This window comes from Polyodon spathula, chromosome 5, assembly GCF_017654505.1.
Source record: "Polyodon spathula isolate WHYD16114869_AA chromosome 5, ASM1765450v1, whole genome shotgun sequence".
NCBI classification, from domain to species: domain Eukaryota; kingdom Metazoa; phylum Chordata; class Actinopteri; order Acipenseriformes; family Polyodontidae; genus Polyodon; species Polyodon spathula.
This window is the reverse complement of record NC_054538.1, coordinates 33,561,176-33,580,033: the sequence shown is the minus strand read 5'-3', so window position 1 is coordinate 33,580,033 and position 18,858 is coordinate 33,561,176. Positions and strand designations below refer to the sequence as shown.

The 18,858-nt window shown below is 37.3% G+C and overlaps 1 protein-coding gene across 3 annotated transcripts; it reads left to right on the top strand.

The window, feature by feature from the left end:
- Nucleotides 1-564: 564 nt before the first annotated feature.
- On the top strand, nucleotides 565-17,130 carry LOC121315870 (bcl-2-associated transcription factor 1-like). 3 transcript variants are annotated; one of them, XM_041250420.1, is made up of 12 exons: nucleotides 565-679; nucleotides 4,416-4,570; nucleotides 4,937-5,830; nucleotides 6,142-6,834; nucleotides 6,932-7,104; nucleotides 9,458-9,563; nucleotides 10,227-10,290; nucleotides 10,562-10,746; nucleotides 11,410-11,575; nucleotides 12,597-12,749; nucleotides 14,653-14,865; nucleotides 16,689-17,130. In XM_041250420.1, exons 2-12 carry the CDS (start codon nucleotides 4,467-4,469, stop codon nucleotides 16,692-16,694), a joined length of 2,757 nt encoding a protein of 918 aa, XP_041106354.1. In that variant the 5' UTR covers nucleotides 565-679; nucleotides 4,416-4,466; the 3' UTR covers nucleotides 16,695-17,130. The 3 variants fall into 3 exon arrangements, 1 of the variants encoding a protein (XP_041106354.1); XR_005950336.1 differs by lacking the exons at nucleotides 12,597-12,749; nucleotides 14,653-14,865; nucleotides 16,689-17,130 and adding an exon at nucleotides 10,864-11,007 and having other exon boundaries at nucleotides 11,410-11,498; XR_005950337.1 differs by lacking the exons at nucleotides 12,597-12,749; nucleotides 14,653-14,865; nucleotides 16,689-17,130 and adding an exon at nucleotides 10,864-10,969 and having other exon boundaries at nucleotides 11,410-11,496.
- The last annotated feature ends 1,728 nt before the right edge of the window (nucleotides 17,131-18,858 follow it).

Sequence of the window (18,858 nt, the reverse complement as noted above, 5' to 3'; positions counted from 1 at the left end):
ATAATATGAATATAAATTACATTAATAAATCAAAATACTGCAGTTTTTGTGAAAAAGGGAAGACTGGTCTGCAATTTTTGGATCAATGCAGTAGCCTCCATATGCAATTGCACCATGTGTGCATTGTTTGTACTGTAGTTTGACTTTGCAATTTTGTAACAAACAGTTTGACCTCCCACGGTATACGTTAACACTTGGTACTCCATCAACAACTTGATATATATATATATATATATCTATATAATATATATAAATTAGGATTTCGCTTTATATAAGTCAAAGAAAGGATTTCAATCATCCTAAATTCTACTTTCACTTGGATACAGCTGATCAACAAATGTCAATAGAAATAAAAATTAACAGGGCCTGACAATTTCGGGAATCAAATGAGAGTCAAAAACCAGTATCAGCCTAGCTCAATACTCTCCTGATGGACGCAAACAAAGTAGGTTCAGTGATATGCGAGAACGCTGAAACCATAGCACGCAAAAGAAGCGTCAACGTTTATTGGACCTCTAAAGCATTTGCTTTCCCCCGTTGTTAAGGGTGATGAGCTACACCCTTTGACCCCTCGGTTCGTCTGAGAACGGAAAAAAATGTCTGCGGAGTAAGGTGTTGGGAGATGAGAAAACAAGGAGAAAAAATAACACCGAAAAATCACCATCGAAGGTTAGGCTAGGTAAGAAAAAATCTAATGCTTTGTTAGAATGTATTTTTGTAGAATTTGTTTTAAATATCTGGAATACATACCGGTTAGTGCTGCGAGGAGGGGAGGGTTCTCAAAATGGCCTCATTTAGTTTCAGTTTACTGTTTGAGATAGTGGTGGTGCAGTACCGTATAATTTTGCCCCCCTTTAAATTTACGTTGAGATAGTGGTTTTTGTTTGGTTGTATATACTCGCTATATATATATATATATATATATATATATATATATATATATATATATATATATATATATCTATATAGCTATAGCTATAGATATAGATAGATATAGTGTATGTGTTTTTATTTTAGTAATGACCGTACCGTGTTATATGAAAAATTTACAGTAAACGCTAATTAAGTCACTGGCGTTTATAGCATAATTTAATTGTTACAATGCCGATTCACCAGCGGCAGGAGGCGATGTTACTTATGTTGTTTTGAGTCTGACCCACATGCGTTTTCTAGTGTTTAGTTGGAGTGCTAGTAAATGGTTCCAGAAACATTTGACACAATACATTTTATAGTACCTATGTGGTTCAGAGCTGGTGCTAAAAATTGGTGTGGGGTGGAGAACACACAGTTAAGTACAGTATTTTTTTTTTTTCTTTTAATATACCTCAGTTTGGGGTTGTAATATTAATGATTTAATTCATTTTAGTAACTGTCTCATTTTGTTAATTTTAAAATGACAATGTGGTGAAATGCTACATTTTTGTATGCTGGAATAAAGCAGTAATAAATTTGAAGTACTTTATATTTCAAGAACCACTTGACCACCACACTGCATAGTGCTTTACCATAATTCAGTATTGATTGGTATTCTCTCTCTCTCTCATATATATATATATATATATATATATATATATATATATATATATATATATATATATATTTGTGTGTCACACAAAACGTCTTCATAAATGAGGGGTCAAAGTTTTCACATTTTGTTGGCACCTGTGCGTACTCCACGACGCTTTCAAATTAGACTTTACAGTAGATTGTACATAAACTCTTCCACACTGATAAAGTTAAAAAATGCATATAGAATATAAATAAGTAAGATTTGCAGAGAAAAAGATTCATCTCAGTTGCATAAGTATTCAACCCCTTTGCTACAGCAGCCCTAAAATCAGCTCATTATTTGTTTGAAAGGTCACAAAATGAGTGAAATGGTTTCAGCCTGTGTGTACTCAAAGTGGTTTAACTTGCAGATAATCTCCCTCACATAGTGATCCAGCAAAGCAACCATGAAGACCAAGGAGCTTTAGAATCAAGTCAGGAATAAAGCGGTAGAGAGGTACAGAGCAGGAGAAGGGTACAAGAAAATTTCAAAGGTGCTGATTATCCTGCAAAGCACAGTGAAGTCCATCATTAAGAATTGAAAGATGCATCATATCACCCAGACACTACCCAGATCAGGTCGCCCTCCCAAACTGAGCCACTGGGCAAGCAGGAAACTGGTTCAGGATGTCACTCTGAAGCCAACAATGACCTACAGACATTTGCAGAGTTCTGTGGCTGAGATAGGGATGAAACAAAAGTAAATTTCCATGATATGAATAGTAGCGAGCCCACTCTTTCATGATACAGCGATTATCATGATAGTAGCTGGGTGCTAAGTACGGAAGGGCATGTTTTGAACTTGTTCCTGCTTTCATTGTTGTACTTTTGCCACAGTCGTACATGCTATGGTACTGTATTTCCCCCATATATATATATATATATATATATATAATATATATTATATTTTTTGTAGTGAAAGTACACACTAGGGCTGTCGGTTAAGCCTCAAAATAGCAATCGATTAATTGGGCACTCAAAATATAATCGTTCGAGTAAATATCGATGATTGCACCATGACGGTATCATTTTAATATCATTGCAATTCAATGAAACCATGTGCACTGAAACTGAATGCGTTAGGTAATCCCGCCTGGGTAGCGTCAAGAGAAAAAGAAAAATGCAGCATTCACAACCAGCCTTGCAAGTTTAACATACTGCAGGAGTGTTACTGAAATATGTATTTCAAACATACTACAGTACTGTGGAATGTAAGCTATATAAAGAATTTTCAAAACTGATTTGCATGTAGGATAGGATCAGCAAATCAGATGCTAGTTAACACAAGCAGGAAAACAAGAGCACGCTCACTTTCTGGTAGAAGTACTCTAAATAGCAAGGTAGGTCATTCGTAGCAGCCCTAATACACACTGATGATTTTACCCTTATTTGGAGAGAAAAGTGTCTGTTTCCAGCCAAGTTTAATGAGTTTGTGACTGTCGTTTTCTATGATTATCTAATAATTAAAAAATGTTAATGGTATGATTATCACGAATATTCGTAATCACGTTAAGTCGTACTATCGAAAAATTGTTTCATCCCTAGTCTGAGATGGGAGTCAGTGTTCACACATCAACATTAAGCTGACCTGTATGGATGGGTAGCAGGAAAGAAACCATTGCTCAAAAAGCCTCATCCAAAAGCACATATGGAGTTTGCGAAAAAGCATGTAGGTGATACTGCAGACATGTGGAAAAAGGTTTTGTGATCAGACGAGACAAAAATTTAACTTTTTGGTCTAAATTCCAAGTGCTACGTCTGCACATCACCCAGTCAGCACCATCCCAACTGCCAAGCATGGTGGTGGCAGCATCACGTTATGGGGATGTGTCTCTTCAGCAGGGACTGGGAAGCTTGTCAGGACAGAGGGGAGAATGGATGGTGCAAAGTGCAGTTTGAGTCAGTCGAGGCCTCTGAAACTGGGGAGGAAATTCACATTTCAGCAAGACAATGACCCAAAGCCAAAGCTACACTGGAGTGGTTGAACAAGAAAAGAATTACTGTTGTTGAGTGGCCCAGTCAAAGTCTTGACCTTGAATCCAATCAAAAATTTATGGCGGGGATTTCAGTCCATCGACGAGCCCCAACAAACTTATCAGAACTGGAGCAATTCTGTGAATGGGCAAAATTTTCACCATCCTACTGTGCAAAGCTAATAGAGACCTTTCTAAAAAGACTCCTAGCAGTAATCGCTGCAAAAGGCGCTCCTACCAAGTACTGACATAAGGGGCTGAATACTTACGCAACCAGTAAATTTCATTTTGTACATTCTCTGCAAGGTTTGCTGACATTTAACCTCCTCATATAAGTGTTCATTTTAACCACTACAGCTTTGAATAAAAAGAAGTTTGTTTGAAAAACTGTGCATACATTATTTGTAATTCAACAAAATGTGACATTATTGGTAGGGGGTGAATACGTATGCAGACCACTGTGTGTGTGTGTGTGTGTGTGTGTGTATGTCTATATATATATATTATATATATATATATATATATATCATTTAAAAAAAATGTATGGTCATATAATATATAAAAACACATTTTAAAGCTTTTTCCTAAAAAGCTTTGTAATACATTAAGCAAGTTTAAGTGATGTTAATAAATACATTCATTTTTTTTTTGTAATTGGCACACACTCTGTTGTTTTTATGATGGTGAAATGCACCATGTTGTCCTGGATTCTTTATTTACTCTGTAGAATAGTTATTTAGAATGGGTGGTTCTTCATTAGATCCATAGGCTGCGAATAGGACAACTGCATTCACAGCAACACACATGTCGAATTATCTCAGATATTAAAATCAGGTAGTTTAAAATAAAAGCCTGTATAGATTTGTATGTAATCTCTCTTAATTTTTCCCCAAGGTTGAAGTGAAGCATATTAATTTGACTGTCAGGCATCAGTAACTAGGAAAAATGGTGCGATCCAACTCCCCTTCACATTCTTCAAGGTCAAGGTCTGGGTCTCACTCTAGCTCAAGATCTCGCACCAGATCACGTTCAAGGAAAAAGAGATATAGGTAAATTGTGGGAAAATTATGCTTATGGGGAAATTAAACATGGCTTAATAATACATGGTTACTGTTTGGGTATATATTTGTTTACCAGGCATCTGCTATATATTAGATAGATACTTGATTGTATTACTTTAGAGTTTTACTAGATCCAAAGAATTAATACCAAAATACTATGATTTACATGTTTTTGTCTGTTAAAAAAAATTTGATCTACGCAAAATAATGATGCCAGTGTTGGATATCACAGGGCAGATTTTTTACTGTTGTCTGCTGTTCATAGCTAAACTGCTCTGCCGTGTTTATAAACTTGATTCATACGGAATGAGTTTACCTTGGTTGATTGAAAAACAAGATGATATTTTTCTCTAGTTCTAGATCTCGATCCAGATCGTACTCACGTTCCCGAAGTCGAGAACGTGAGCGTAATTACCCCAGAGATTATCGACGAGATTACCGCATGAATAGAGGGATGAGGCGCCCCTATGGGTTCCGCGGTCGGGGGAGAGGCTACTATCATCAGGGAGGTGGGCGCTTTCAACACCGAGGCGGCTTCAGGCCCAACTGGCAGAACCGGCGCTACTCCCGCAGCCCCAGAAGGGGGCACTCTCGGTCCAGGACCCCAAAACGCAGATCTGCTTCACAGAGGTCTCGAAGCAAATCCCACCACTCCGAACGCTCATCTCTGTCCTGCAGGTCCTCCAGCTCCCGCTCCTCCTCTCGTGGCAGTAGGTCCCCCGTCCCCTCAAAGAAGCGCAGCTCCCAGGACAAGCCTAGTAAGAAATTGGAAGGGGGTCCTACCAAGGATGAGGAAGCAGGCAGACAGCCAGAGGAGGAGAAGGGGGATGTTAAAAGCGAACAGGCAGCCAGTGCCTCTTCCAAGTCGCTGTCTGATCTCAAAAGGGCCCCTGCTGTCATTACTGAGAGCTGGGTAGGGATTGCTGCCTACAACGACACCAGCCCCCACTCCCACCGCAGTCCTACCGCCACCCCGCCAAGCCAGAGCTCCTTGCGCTCCGACACTATCTTGCGCCAGGTCACCTCCAAAATCAGCCCCCCCCCCTTACCTTCACAGCGGTTACATTCTTTGCAGCACAGCCCTGATGGTCTTCTGGGGCACTACAGCCCCTCCCATGACAGCCCCCTCTACTGTATCTCCCCCAGGAGGAGTCCAGCTAAAGCCTTCTCTGCCAGCCAAAGTGGCAGAGCTTTTTTCCCTAACAGTGATGATCAGACTCTCCCAAAAGCTGGAAAATACCTGAAAAGGTGATTGTTATGTTGATATTGTTCAGTTTTATATTTCAGTAACAGACTACTTGAGGTTTGGTAAATCTTACTTCTCTTTCCTTGTAGGTAGCATTACATTGGCAATTTACTGTTAGTTTTGTATCAATCATCAAGCCCCATCCTTGATCTTTTAACTTGCTTACAACAATTAACCTAGATAATCCATGTGTAGTCATATAACTTTAAACACAGCCAGGTTGATGCTTGATATTTTCTAAGCTTCTGTATTGAGGAACTTCTGTTGCTGGGAAATTATTTAAACTCTTAATGTATTTATTTTTTATTACCAGGTACACAGAAGAGGAAGGGAGCAGAGTTTACCTACACGAAAGGGGTAACGGGAGGGAGAAAGATGCCCAGAAGGATAGAGTACAAGATAAAGGCAGGGCAGAGAGGGATGGAGAGTGGGCTGAGGAGGGAGGCATAGATCTGGGGGGCAAAAAGGTTGGTGAAAAAGTGCCTTTCCTGAGTGACTCTCCTGAAGTGGAAGAGGAGGATGAGTCTCAAGCCTATAGGCAGCCATATCAGTTCAAAGTGACCAGTCAGGTAGAACAAGTTAAGAGTTATGCAGTTGAGTCCCGCTGGAACCTAGATAGCCAGGAAGAGAGTGGCAAGAATAAAACTAAAACATTATTGAAAGCAGAGAGAGATTATGACAGGTTTGGGGAGGCCAGGTCATACAAGTTTAAGGATACAAGCTATTTGCTGGACAAGCTAGGTGTAAATAAAGAGAAGTATGCAGAGGATGAGGGCAAGAGTGCAGAAAAGTTTGATGAGAAAATTACTATTAAGAGAGACATAGTGTCCCCACAGCAGCTCAAGGCTGACAAGCTCAGAGACCTCTATGAGCATGGTGGTCTGCTGCAAAAGACTGTTGACATGAGGGATAAGGCATTGCTTCGAGTTGAAAGCCCACCTAGGGTAAAAATGGTCATCAGTGAGGTCTGCCATCCTGAGGTCAAAATGGTGTATGACGATCCAAGGTAAGCATGCTGTTTATAAACTACCTGTTGCACATTTTGAATGAGAAATACCAAGTCCATTTTGTATGTCTTGTTTTTGTTGTGTTTTCTAATTCAGCCCAGGGACTTCCATGGCATGTGACAGATCGCTTGCAAGTGCGCTCGTCCACTCTGTCAAGAGAGAGCAAGGATTTCGTTCCATCTTTGACCACATAAAGAGGCCTCAGACGTACAAAAGTTCTGCAGAGTCTTTTATTCAGCATATTGTGTCCTTGGTTCACCATGTAACGGGTATGTTACAAATACAGTCTGTTGCTTAATAAATACTGCTTTATTTTTTACTGTAATCTAAATCACTTAATCTTAATTGTAATTGTTAATTTTCAAGATTCTGTGTACAAATTATTTAGGAATACTTATTTTACCAATATTTGAAAAAGTGCCATGTAATACTCCTTTTCAAAATCAAATATCACTAATTTACATTTAATTTCACCTCATGGTTTTAAGTATACTTGCTTTAATGCTAATACAGTGCTCCTGTCAAATCTGCTTAGTTTTAGAATGGGGTATTTAATTGTGCTGCACTTCGGAAGTGGAAATGTACAACAGCTCATTGTGCAAGGAGCTGAAAACACCCAGTGATGATTTCTTTTTCATTATAAATAGGTCATGGCAGTCCTGGAATGTGCTTTGAAATGCCAAGTTCTGTGTTACAAAATGTAATTGCACTTGAAAGATACAGGTGCAAAAACAGGCAAAGTTGAAGCTTCTGTGCTCCTGGCATAAAATCTCAATTACTAGCTCCAAAATTCTTCTGCCTCCATGTTGGGTTTGATTGAGGCACTACACTTGTAGTGACTGATTCAAGTGTTAGTGATTGGTTATGAGACATTTTCTGGAAACAAGGCGGTAAGTTGAAATATGGATATCATTTATAAATAACAAGAAAAAGCAGAGCGCTTTTTAAATTTAATTTAAGAAAAAAATAACGGCCAATGTTATTTGTGTTTCCCAACCAGTGTGTCCAGATATATATTGAATTATTTGTTGCAGAATACTCTTTCCCGCTGAGTGCCTCACCTGGTAGAAGCGCAGGCTTGCGTCATGGCTGTGCAAAGCAGGCCGGTGTTTGCTGGGCACTTCAAAGGGAGTGTCGCATTGGCTTTGGCGCTCCTGTGGGTTAGGGAGGTAAAACCCGCAGGAACTGTTTCTCCATCACTCTATAGCGAACCCTGCTGGCCAGGCACCCGGTGAGCTCAGAGCGGACACCTGCAGGGCTGGCCTTTGTCTTCCAGAGGTTGGTAGCTCGCTGACATCCGCTCTCGGGTTCCTGTGTGAAAAAGAAAGCTGGGTTGGTCGTGGGATCAGAGGACGCCCACTGACTCTTTGGGTCTCCTGAGCCATGTCTGCATTGATGCGGTGAGGAGAAAAGCAATTGGGCATTCCAAATTGGAGGGAGGGGGGGGATTAGAATTGGACACACTAAATTTAAAAAGAAAAATAAATACTCAATTATCGACATGCTTTTGGATTCACATGTTATTGGCTGACAGCAAGCACATACTGTAGTACTGGTAATTAAAAAAAAAAAAAATATATATATATATATATATATATATATATATATATATATATATATATATATATATACACACACACACACACAAATAAATAGATAGCTCTGCTGGCTGATTTTATGTATTGAAACCTAAACTTTAAATGCTTCAATCTCAAAACCTATTTTTGTTATTTACGGTATTCTTGCTCTCAAACAAAGATCTGTAGAAGAATTTGAGTGTCTGTTTGTGAACTGTTGTTTAAGGTTGGAGATTTTTACTTTAACTGGTAATATTCTGATTCCAATAAATTACTATTTACGAATTTGCCATACAATGTGTTTATGCAGTAAGTTGGTCAATTTAAGGTCCTTAACTTTTTGAATGAACTGCTTTATGTAGGCAGAATTCGTAACCTTAAACACACTTGAGGGCATAAGCAAAATACTTGCTTTATAATTACCCTTTTATATCTGATTCTGAAGAGTTTATTAACATGATCATCTGAATTTAAGCCATTGGTTTAATTTATTTATTTATTTATTTTTTGGTAGCTTGCTTGGCTTTACATTTTGTTCCACCAATTAAAGGCACTGATGCTTTACCATATCATTTTGAATGTTATGGATGGATTTATACCAATAGCAGTTTATCTAAATCGGATGATTGTTGACAGGTGTTTAACATGCTGTGTGAATTTAAAATAACGTAGCTTAAATTAATAACTAAAATTAATTACTGTTTTTAAAGGTACTGCTATTAAAAAAATAATAATAATAATGCCTTTGCTTGGTGTTTATCTAATGTTTTGTCTGCTTTTCAAAAATAAAGCAATACAATACTTGTGCATTTCAGAATATGAACATAGGTTAGTAGGTTTCAGTGTTGATATTCTTTTTTTTTTTTTTTTGCGAATTTCTGCTTTGGAAAAGGCTAATCAGTCTGCCTTTTGTCTTCTGCTAGGTTTCTTGAATGTTCTCTTTCCTTAACTCGCCTACTTACATAACCCCCTTTCGAGATTGGAAATACTTTGTAAATAGGTGAAATTAACTAACTGGGCAGTATTTCTCCTCTGCAACCAACAGAGCATTACTTCAAATCAACAGGAATGACCCTCCATGAGCGGTTCACTGTCTATCAGAAAGCTGCTGAAGTGCATGAAGCCAGACCAAACAGTCCAGAGATCCACAGGTAACAACTTTTTTTGTTTGGAAGTTTTAAATCCCACACTGAATTGAAGGTGGCAAATATTGGACTCTGCTGTAATTGTGGTGGTTTAACCTGTAGGGGTGTGGCGATTCACACAGTGAAACATGATATTTTTGTCGATAGTGATACCTGTATCGATGATGTGTCTGCACTGATAATTCGAGAATATTATTTATTAGCATGTACTCTAGCAGCCTCACCTACCAATGACTGTGATAAGTGTTTTTGTAAAGCCTACCGGCAGCTGAGCAGAACAGTTGTCGATAATTTCACCAGGGGTGTGGGCTCGCCTCGTTTTTTTTTTTTTTTTTTTTTTTTTAAAGTCACGCTATGTGTAAAATGTGTAAATATCCTTAATTTACTGTATTGTATCATATCCCTCGTCGCGATAGACATCGTATCTTGCCCCTCACATTTTGATACAAATCGTATCGTGCCCCTCGTATAGCGATACACATCGTATGGTGGCCCTCATATTGCAATATGTGTTGTGAAGACACTGTTGATACCCAGCCCAATTCACCTGTGTCTTTCTGCATTGTCAGTGGATTCATTTTTGTGGAAAAGAGATTTAGGGTTGTGGCTAGTAAATGTAAGTGAACTGAAATGAAGAGTTTTTTTTAAATTTTATTATTACTGTTACAGGAGGATCGATGTCTCCCCCAGTGTTTTTAAGAAGGAGAGAATCCTAAAGGAAGAAGGTCACAAGGTAATTTAATCACCCAATATAGCTTGACACTGGATGGGGTATATTTTAATGATCTAGAGTGGTGGATCTTGCCCAGAAACTCTGTTTTTATCATTAAAGTAGTCACCAGTGTTAAAATGGGGATGGGATTAGGTAGATTTCTTGTAACATGTATTCTCACTACCTAAATACATATTGTATGCAACAATTACAATTCCGCAATCTTTTAGCATGGGATGATTGTGTCAAAGGGGTATTGGGTATTGAATTTCAACATGTAATTCTTCAACAGGGTGACAAAAAATCAAGGTGTGATTCGGCTGACTTGAGGCATGACATTGATCGTCGGCGAAAGGAGAGGAGCCGGGAACGAGACGACACGAGGGGTTCTCATGAACCCAGCCCGTCGCGAAAGCTGGACAAACTGGGCAAAGAATTCAAGGACTACAAAGATTACAAGTCCTACAAGGATGAAAGGTAGGCATTTATTTCTTCCACTTTGCAGGTTTTAGTTTAAGAAATTTTACACTTTTCTTTAATACTTTTCTTGATCATTTGTTTGCAATATTTATACATAAACGTTTTGTTTTACAGCAGTAATCTATTGTCTTTCTTGCGGCTTATGTTGGATGAGGACAGTTGGGATTAGCAAACAAAAATGACATAATAAACTGTCATATAATCCAGACTACAGCAAGAGGTTGGACTTCATTGCAGTGCACTTCTTAAACTTAATGTGTAAGAACTGCGGTTTATAATGCTTGATATTGCATTGGTTTTTTCTTTCTTTTGTTGTCTGTTGTAAATTGATTTGAAATAATTGTTGTTAATGTACGATTGTTATTGTGTTAGATGCTCCTTTTATATTGTGTTTTAAACTGAGTGTGTGCAGTCATAAAATCGAGATTTTTCACCAGAAAGTATTTTATACCACAAAGTATGCTGTACGCTAAAAGAACAACTGATCACTGGTTTGTATTAATACAATTCTTTCTTTATTAAAAAAAAGGTTAAAATGGCTTGTGATTTTTATGCAAATGTTGTTTAAGTGGTTTTAACTATTCATGCATTTAAAGGTGTAATTAACCAGAGAATGCAAGTAAAGCTTCTTTCTAAAGGGCTCTACTTATTTTCTTGTAGCAAGCACAAAAGCAAAGAGCAAGACCATTCCAGATCGTCATCCTCCTCTTCTGTGCCACTGGAAGATAAGGATAGCCGAAAAGAAAGGGACGAGGAATACAAGTCCCACCACGAACAAAAAGATTACGCGGGTTATCATGGAGGAAATCGGGCAAGGGGAACTTTCGTAAGTATCTAAATTCCACATGTAAATCAGAAATTTGATGCCCAAGTCTTTGATTTTAAATTTAGGGTGGCTAATGCATTTTTTTGTAATCCTTGCTGGGGAGGCATATCATGCATGTTTATATGGTGGTTACTTTCTATGACACTGGCTCTAATTTAGTATTTATAGCCATCGCAGAATGTGTTTTAAAGGTTGTAGCGGATTTGATTTAAAAATTTAAAAAAACTGCTACAAATTTTTCATAAGATATTGTCTACATTTATAAACACTTGGACAGGCTAAATTCAACTAATGTTACTTATTACACTGTGTAACAATTTTTTTTTTTTTTTCGTTCCTGGGTAGTAAGTGTTATTTCCTAATTGCTTATGCCTCAAACGTATAGAACATGGCTATTATTACCCACAAACTTGGCTTTTGTGACCAGGACAGTGATGTTTCAAAATATCACTATTTCCAATGGGAAAATGGGCAAATGTGTGTCTTTTCGTTCACATAAAGTCAGAAAACAACAACATATGAATCCAAATTAACATGTATTTATACTAAAGTAATACAAAGATGACTACAAAAGATTTAGAAGTGAGTAGTTTTTCGAGATTTACAATTATACAAAAATTGTGTTTCATGGTGATTATTAATTCATAACATTAATTAACTGATCAATCTGTTCAGAGGAAATGTAGTTTGCATTTACTGTTTTTCTTTAAACAGAACCTAGCTGGTTAAGACTGTGGTAAGTGTGCTTTGAAATTCCAGAGATGGAATTTTAAGATGAAGAAATTAGCTGTTCCACTGGATGGCTTTGAAAGCAGCTGCTTAAAGCACTAAACAATCAAAGCCAGCATATTCCTGATGTGCAAACTAGAGGCATTTAGAACATGCACACGGGTACTGGTAAGCCTTTGACCTTAAATGTATTTGAAGTTGTACAGTACCGTTATTTTTGTTAAATATTTATTTAACATGTAACAAATCTAATATAAGTACATTTTACTTAACATGTATTATGTATGTTTAGCAATTTCGGATAAGAGGAGGCAGAGGAAGAGGCAGAGGAGTCTTTTTAGGGCAGAACGCCGCACCCAGTATTCCTAATGTACCTTTCCAGAAAAGACCAAAGGAAGAGGAATGGGATCCTGAATATACTCCGAAGAGCAAAAAATATTTTTTGGTGCGTATCATTTTAGAAAATGTTAAGTATAGTTAGGGTCCAGTCAAAACCATGCATCTCGAAGTGGGGCACTTTCACACCTAGTTCGTTTGACCCTTTCATGTGCATTGAAGTGCATTTTGGTTCACTTGCCCGTTATACATGAAACCTCTGAGAACCAATCACTTGGAAATGAACCACTCCAAACAGTGAAGCAAAACTTGGAAGCGACGTACTTCAGCAAGCACCCAAGTGTCTCGTCACTGTCGCACATACTCAACGCAGGGCTATGTCAAAACACAATACAATTACACATAAACACCGACAAGAACACCATAATGTCACATTTACAAAACACCACAATACAAAAAAGGGGGCTGATTTACAAACTGGTGCAACCTGGGGCTTATTCAGTGAAATAATAATAATGTTTTATTTATATATGGATTTTCATTTAAAAATCACAAAGCAGCACAAAAACAAACATTTCAATAGACAAACGGTGAGAAAAAGAAGTCATTTACAGAAAGCAAATCGAAAGAAGTAAATTTTAAGATTAGATTTAAAAACATCAACTGAATCACAATTTTTCAAATAGCCCGGCAGAGCGTTCCATAGGCGTAGGGCTAATGAACAGAAAGCCCGATCACCCACAGTGCGCAGATAAGTCCTAGGCACAGACAAAAGAACGTTATTACTAGGTCTCAATTTGCGTTTAGGTATGTGGTACTGAAGGAGATGCCTAAGATAGGCAGGGCCTTGAGAATGTGTAAGGATTTATAAGTTAGTAATAAAATCTTAAAATCAGTCCTATATTTGACTGGCAGCCAGTGGAGAGAAGCAAGCAAGGACAGGAGATATATACTCATGTTTCTTGGTCTTAGTAAGAATATGGGCAGCACTATTTTGAACATATTGTAACATGCTGATAACCTTAGAGGAGATACCTGCAAAAAGAGCATTACTAAGCTGAGCATTGCTAATAAGTAATACCAGTATTTGAGATTTACCATTGCAGCGTGCATGTTCTTTAAGCATAAAAGCAAAACTGTCAAGTCAAAAGTCATAGGAAAAATAGGAAATGACAGTTCAATAAATATTTTCGCACGTTTGCATCTGGCTTCATTATAATTGCACCATATACACTCACAGGGGAAACATTGTGCCAAGACAAAGCGGTAGACATTAGTGTTGCATTTTCGCTGCTCCTCCTAACTCTAGTAAACCAGCTCCTCCTGTACATCTGTATCTCGCCACACTGTCATGCTATCAATCACAACAAGCTATTATTATTATTATTATTATTATCATCATCATTATCATCATCATCAATATTTGCCTCTGCTTGAAACGTCTTCTAAACACTAGCCTCAAAAGAACAGTGTTTTTCCGACAAATACATTACACTATCGGCATGCTCCATGTCTTCGGTAATGATTTCAATGTTGTAAGTGCCAAATCAACCAAAAGAGCACGGACAACAGCGCATCACGTCAAGTATTCTCCATGATGGAAAACTTTTCCCCAGAGAGAACTTCTGCTCTAGTAATCAGCAAGAGCTGAGTGGATGAAGCTGCAAGGGAACCAAATAAGCACATTTGAATTCACTTTAAAAGAAACTGAAGGAAACCTGAAAAAAAAAATAGTTTGCAAGTGAACCATGATTCAAATCACTTGCAAGTGAACTAGGTGTAAAAGTGCCCTAAATGTACATCAAGATTAAGCAAATGATTTTTCTATGCTCTCCGTTCTATTCCATTTCTGTATATTTGGATTTGCTTTGTTAGATTTTAGACTTGGAAAATATAACCTAGTTGCGCACACACATGCACACTGGAGCTCCCCTAATTGGTCTTTGGCACATGGGCTGGCAGTCTGGTCTATTTTCTTACCATTAAAAATATATTTTTATATTTTATGGTAGCATGATGACAGAGATGACGGGATTGACTACTGGGCCAAAAGAGGAAGGGGACGTGGCACCTTTCAGCGTGGCAGAGGGCGGTTCAATTTCAAAAAGTCCAGCAGCAGTCCTAAGTGGACGCATGATAAGTATCAATGTGAGGGAAATGTGGAAGATGATGAAGAGGAAGTAGAAAACAATGAAGAACGGAAGGACAAACACAAAGATGAGAAGGTAGAGAGTGTAATGGAGCAGAATAGGAATGTTATGTAATAGGTCCTTCCTTTTTGCACTGCAACACTGGCCCAAGTTGTATCTAAGATATAATTCTGTTTGGTTTGTAATTATTGTATGATCTTTTGTTTGTGCATTTTATTTATTTTTTCATGAAGAATGGTGTGGTCTGTCTAATTTTTAGTTTAATGCTGTTTTAACAGTGAATAGTCATTTCTTGGGTACAGTGCCAACTGTCATATCAGAAAAAAAAAAGTAGTTGTTGCTTATTTTCTTTTTTTGTTAAATGTAGCTAGAATATGCAGTCTCGGTCAATTGCAATGCACTTGAAAATGTAGTCCTTAATGTACTAAATTGAGTACTAGTTAATACGGTAATATCTGCAGATCATCCCCAGCTCTGTACTAATTAATTGCAACAAACACAGGGAACATAGTTCGGGGATCAGCTGATCAACTTTCGTACAGACCCACAGGGTCAAACTGATCATTTGTACTTGGTGTATAGGAAATGGCAGTATGGTTGGGGCAGTAGAGTAGGAGGAGTGCTGCATTCTTGTACTGCATACTTCAACTGTCGTTTTAAAGCTCGTTTTAATTTTCTGCATTTTGTGTATAATTGTCATGTGAAAGTTAACAGGCACATTTTACAGTAGGCAACGTTTTCAAATAGCACTGAAGTGAGTGAGATGTAGGTGTCAGCTGGATTTCTACAACACTCAATGTGAAGAGTCCTCTATGAGGCACACAATGCGAACAGCTCCTATGAGACAGACAACTGATGAATCTGGCAATCGTGAACATCTTGAAACCCATCCTGCAGACTATCATTAGTAATGTCCTCCATCTGACCCGTTAGTACGCTACTGTTCGTTCATTGCAATTGACCACGTAGGTCTAGGTAGATGGGAGTCAAGTCGACAAATATAAATGTAAGATTTTCAGTGTAAACCCAGTGTTGTGTTGAGGTTTCTAGTTAAGCAGAATTGTGTTTCTAAACCCCATTTCTAGTTTTCAGTCTTCCAAGAGACATGAACACTATTATGTCAACATGTGTAAACTGGTACATACAAACCTGTAAAACCGAAATATTTTTTCTAAAAAGAATATATAACATACGTTTCATATTAGGCACATACGTTGTCATCCTACCTGTCATTTCAGTTTGCTGTATTTATCGGAGAATACTTTCAAGACTAAATATTTCAAAACGAACAAAACAAATGATTGATGTCTTCCAGGTGCATTGAGAAATAAAGCAACTAGGCTTTCACTGTGTTGGCATATTGGGGCAATTGTACAAATCCACAATTATAGCAATCTGTCTTGTAGTCAGTCTACGAAGAAAGGTTTTAAATACAAAAAAACACGTGTGCTAGAGGAGAGGGCATGTCTTGTTTGCTGCATTTACAAAAAAAAATACAGTATCTTCTGTTCTATTTAAAAAAAAAAAAGACGTATGTATTGTAATGCATGGGTCAAATTGACCCACGTGACGGTTCTAGGTAGTACTGTTTATAACTAATGATTGCTATTCTGGCTATCAAAAGCCATCATGCTATTTAAATCATATTTAGGAAAAGTCAAAAGCGGACATACACATACGAATTACAATGGAAGAGTGATTAACATTTTAAATCCAAAATGGGTCAAATTGACCCGTATGGCGGTTCTAGTGTTAACATTTTACAAATTAACGAATATTCAAGTACTGGTCTGAACCTTGAGTGGATATTCAAACATCTGAATTCCATGTTCGCCCCAGTACTAACAAACTGCTGAAACTACTTAAACAAAACTAAACATTTAACATTTTTCTTTCAGGAATAACTAAATCCAGTGGAAGAAGGGAGTGTGAAGTCTCATGCCGTTTTAAGAATTGATCATCCTTTTTTTTTATTAGTAATGTGATTTGTTTAAATGAATGTGAGCATTTTTGTGAGATTTTACTTTTTTCAAAATTTTGGAATAAATTAGTCTCTTTTCTTAGCATACTAGGCTGAATCTTAATTGTATGTAACCAAAAGATTAAACGGTAGACACTAAATTTAGTTAGCTTTTGTGAAAAATGACCTTTTTAAATGATATTATAGCTTTTAAGTGGTTGCATTCAATGTTAAACGTTATCTGTTGAGTAAAACATTCTACAGTTACTGGTCGTGTTTATTGGTTTATGCTGTTAAAATGGTACATACTGTTAGTACAGGCATTGGAAATTTATGATTTTAAATATACAATTAAACTGATGTCAAGGTTGTAAGTGTTGTATCTTTTACCTATAAGGTCAATGTTAACACATCACTCAATACTAGTACATTTAGAAATACTAAAAAACTTAGTCATGACAAGCATTTCAACTGGAAATCTTTCAGTGTCTTCTGCAGTGAAAAACTGCTAGGTGAAATGTTAGTCATGGGATGTATTAAGATTCTTTTAGTATTTGTCAACGACAGCCTCGATTTTAAACACCCGAAGGTAACGGATTTTGACATGCCTGTGCATAAGCATGTTTTGAGATTCTACGCCACATGCTATTTATGTAGTTACTAGTGTACATTTGTTAGGTATGCCTCCAAACAAAAGTAATTTTGTTCTACTGCACACGGGTGAAATGTGAATAAAAAATTGAATACATGAGATGCAGCCCAATGAAGGGTTTACATTTCCTTAAAAAATAATTTAAAAAAAATGGTTGTCACACCAACTTTACCGCTCGATGAAAGGCTAGATAGCTAAGCATTTTTTATTTGTATTTTGATTGTACAATCAACTGAAATAACCAAAATAAATTACATTTCACTTAGAGTGGTAATCTCATAACCCCCCACAAAATACAGTAATCCCTCGCTGTACGAGCTACGAATATACAAGATTAATTATACGAGACACAGAAATTAATACCTGTTTTTCCATTAAACAAGCATATTTTCACTCTTATGAGAAGGGAGCTTGCAAAGTGGCCAATCATATTGCGTCTGTGGAAGTCGTACGTCACAGCTTTCACCACCACCGCCATCCCAACATGCGTTGTGAGCCTTTTTTGTCTTTGTTCCATTCTCGTTGTCTCGCGTGTGTAGCGGTTGTCTGTTGCTTCTGCTATCTCTTCTTAAGTGCTTTTTTTAATTTCTGTTATTTAATACTCAATTTTCTTTTTCATAACTGCGTTATTTATTGTTAGCGTTTTTACAACTTTGTTAGTATTTACTATAACGTACGTTTTGTAACACTATGATAAGCGCATGAAAGAAAACTGTCAGCCCCGGTCTTGATCTGTGGGGGACTCATGCATACCGCAAAAGATTTTTTTTGTTTATATGTCATTTACTGAACAACTTTAGGTTAATTTCTTTAATAACTGATACAGAATTTCAGTGATTTCATGTTTAGATACCGTTCTGTCCTTTAAGGGGAATTTGGGGTGTTGGGAAGAGGAAATCTTTTGGGCTCTGGAACCAATTGAAGATTATAACATGGGAACCAATGGGGATTTCATTTCTGTTATACAAGATTTTGCCTAACGAGCAGTTTTCAAGGAACGAATTACGCTCGTATAACAAGGGATTACTGTAATAATAAAAATAGAAAACATTGAACAGTAAACAGATTTGAGAAAATACACATCCCTCCCAAGAAGACAGGTTTGACAAGCATGCTGTTACAATAATTAGTAAACTTTCCTCAAATAGGAATCCTGTTTTGCAAAGAGTTTACTGCATTTTAGCACACCCTATTTGTAATGAAAAATAGCCTAAAAGAAAGTTGGAGGTATTCACATCAGATATGATCCTGTGCTGGGCAAGACAATCATATTTTTTGTTTGTTTTGTTTTCCCCTATAATCCTCTTATGAAGGGTTTTATATGAGAAATGAAAGCTAGTTTGTTTGTTTATTTTCTTTAGACTTACTGAACTTCTGTGCTTCTTTGGAAGCACTTCTAACCAGAGTAAGAGTAGGTTTATTCAAGGTGACAGATAGAGTAGAGGCACCCATAAAA

Excerpts from the sequence above, each read along its gene's own strand:
- LOC121315870 (XM_041250420.1), top strand. The coding sequence starts at position 4,467 with ATGGTGCGATCCAACTCCCCTTCACATTCTTCAAGGTCAAGGTCTGGG. Across the intron at positions 4,571-4,936 it reads TCAAGGAAAAAGAGATATAG|TTCTAGATCTCGATCCAGAT; the intron begins GTAAATTGTGGG and ends ATTTTTCTCTAG. Across the intron at positions 10,747-11,409 it reads AAGTCCTACAAGGATGAAAG|CAAGCACAAAAGCAAAGAGC; the intron begins GTAGGCATTTAT and ends ATTTTCTTGTAG.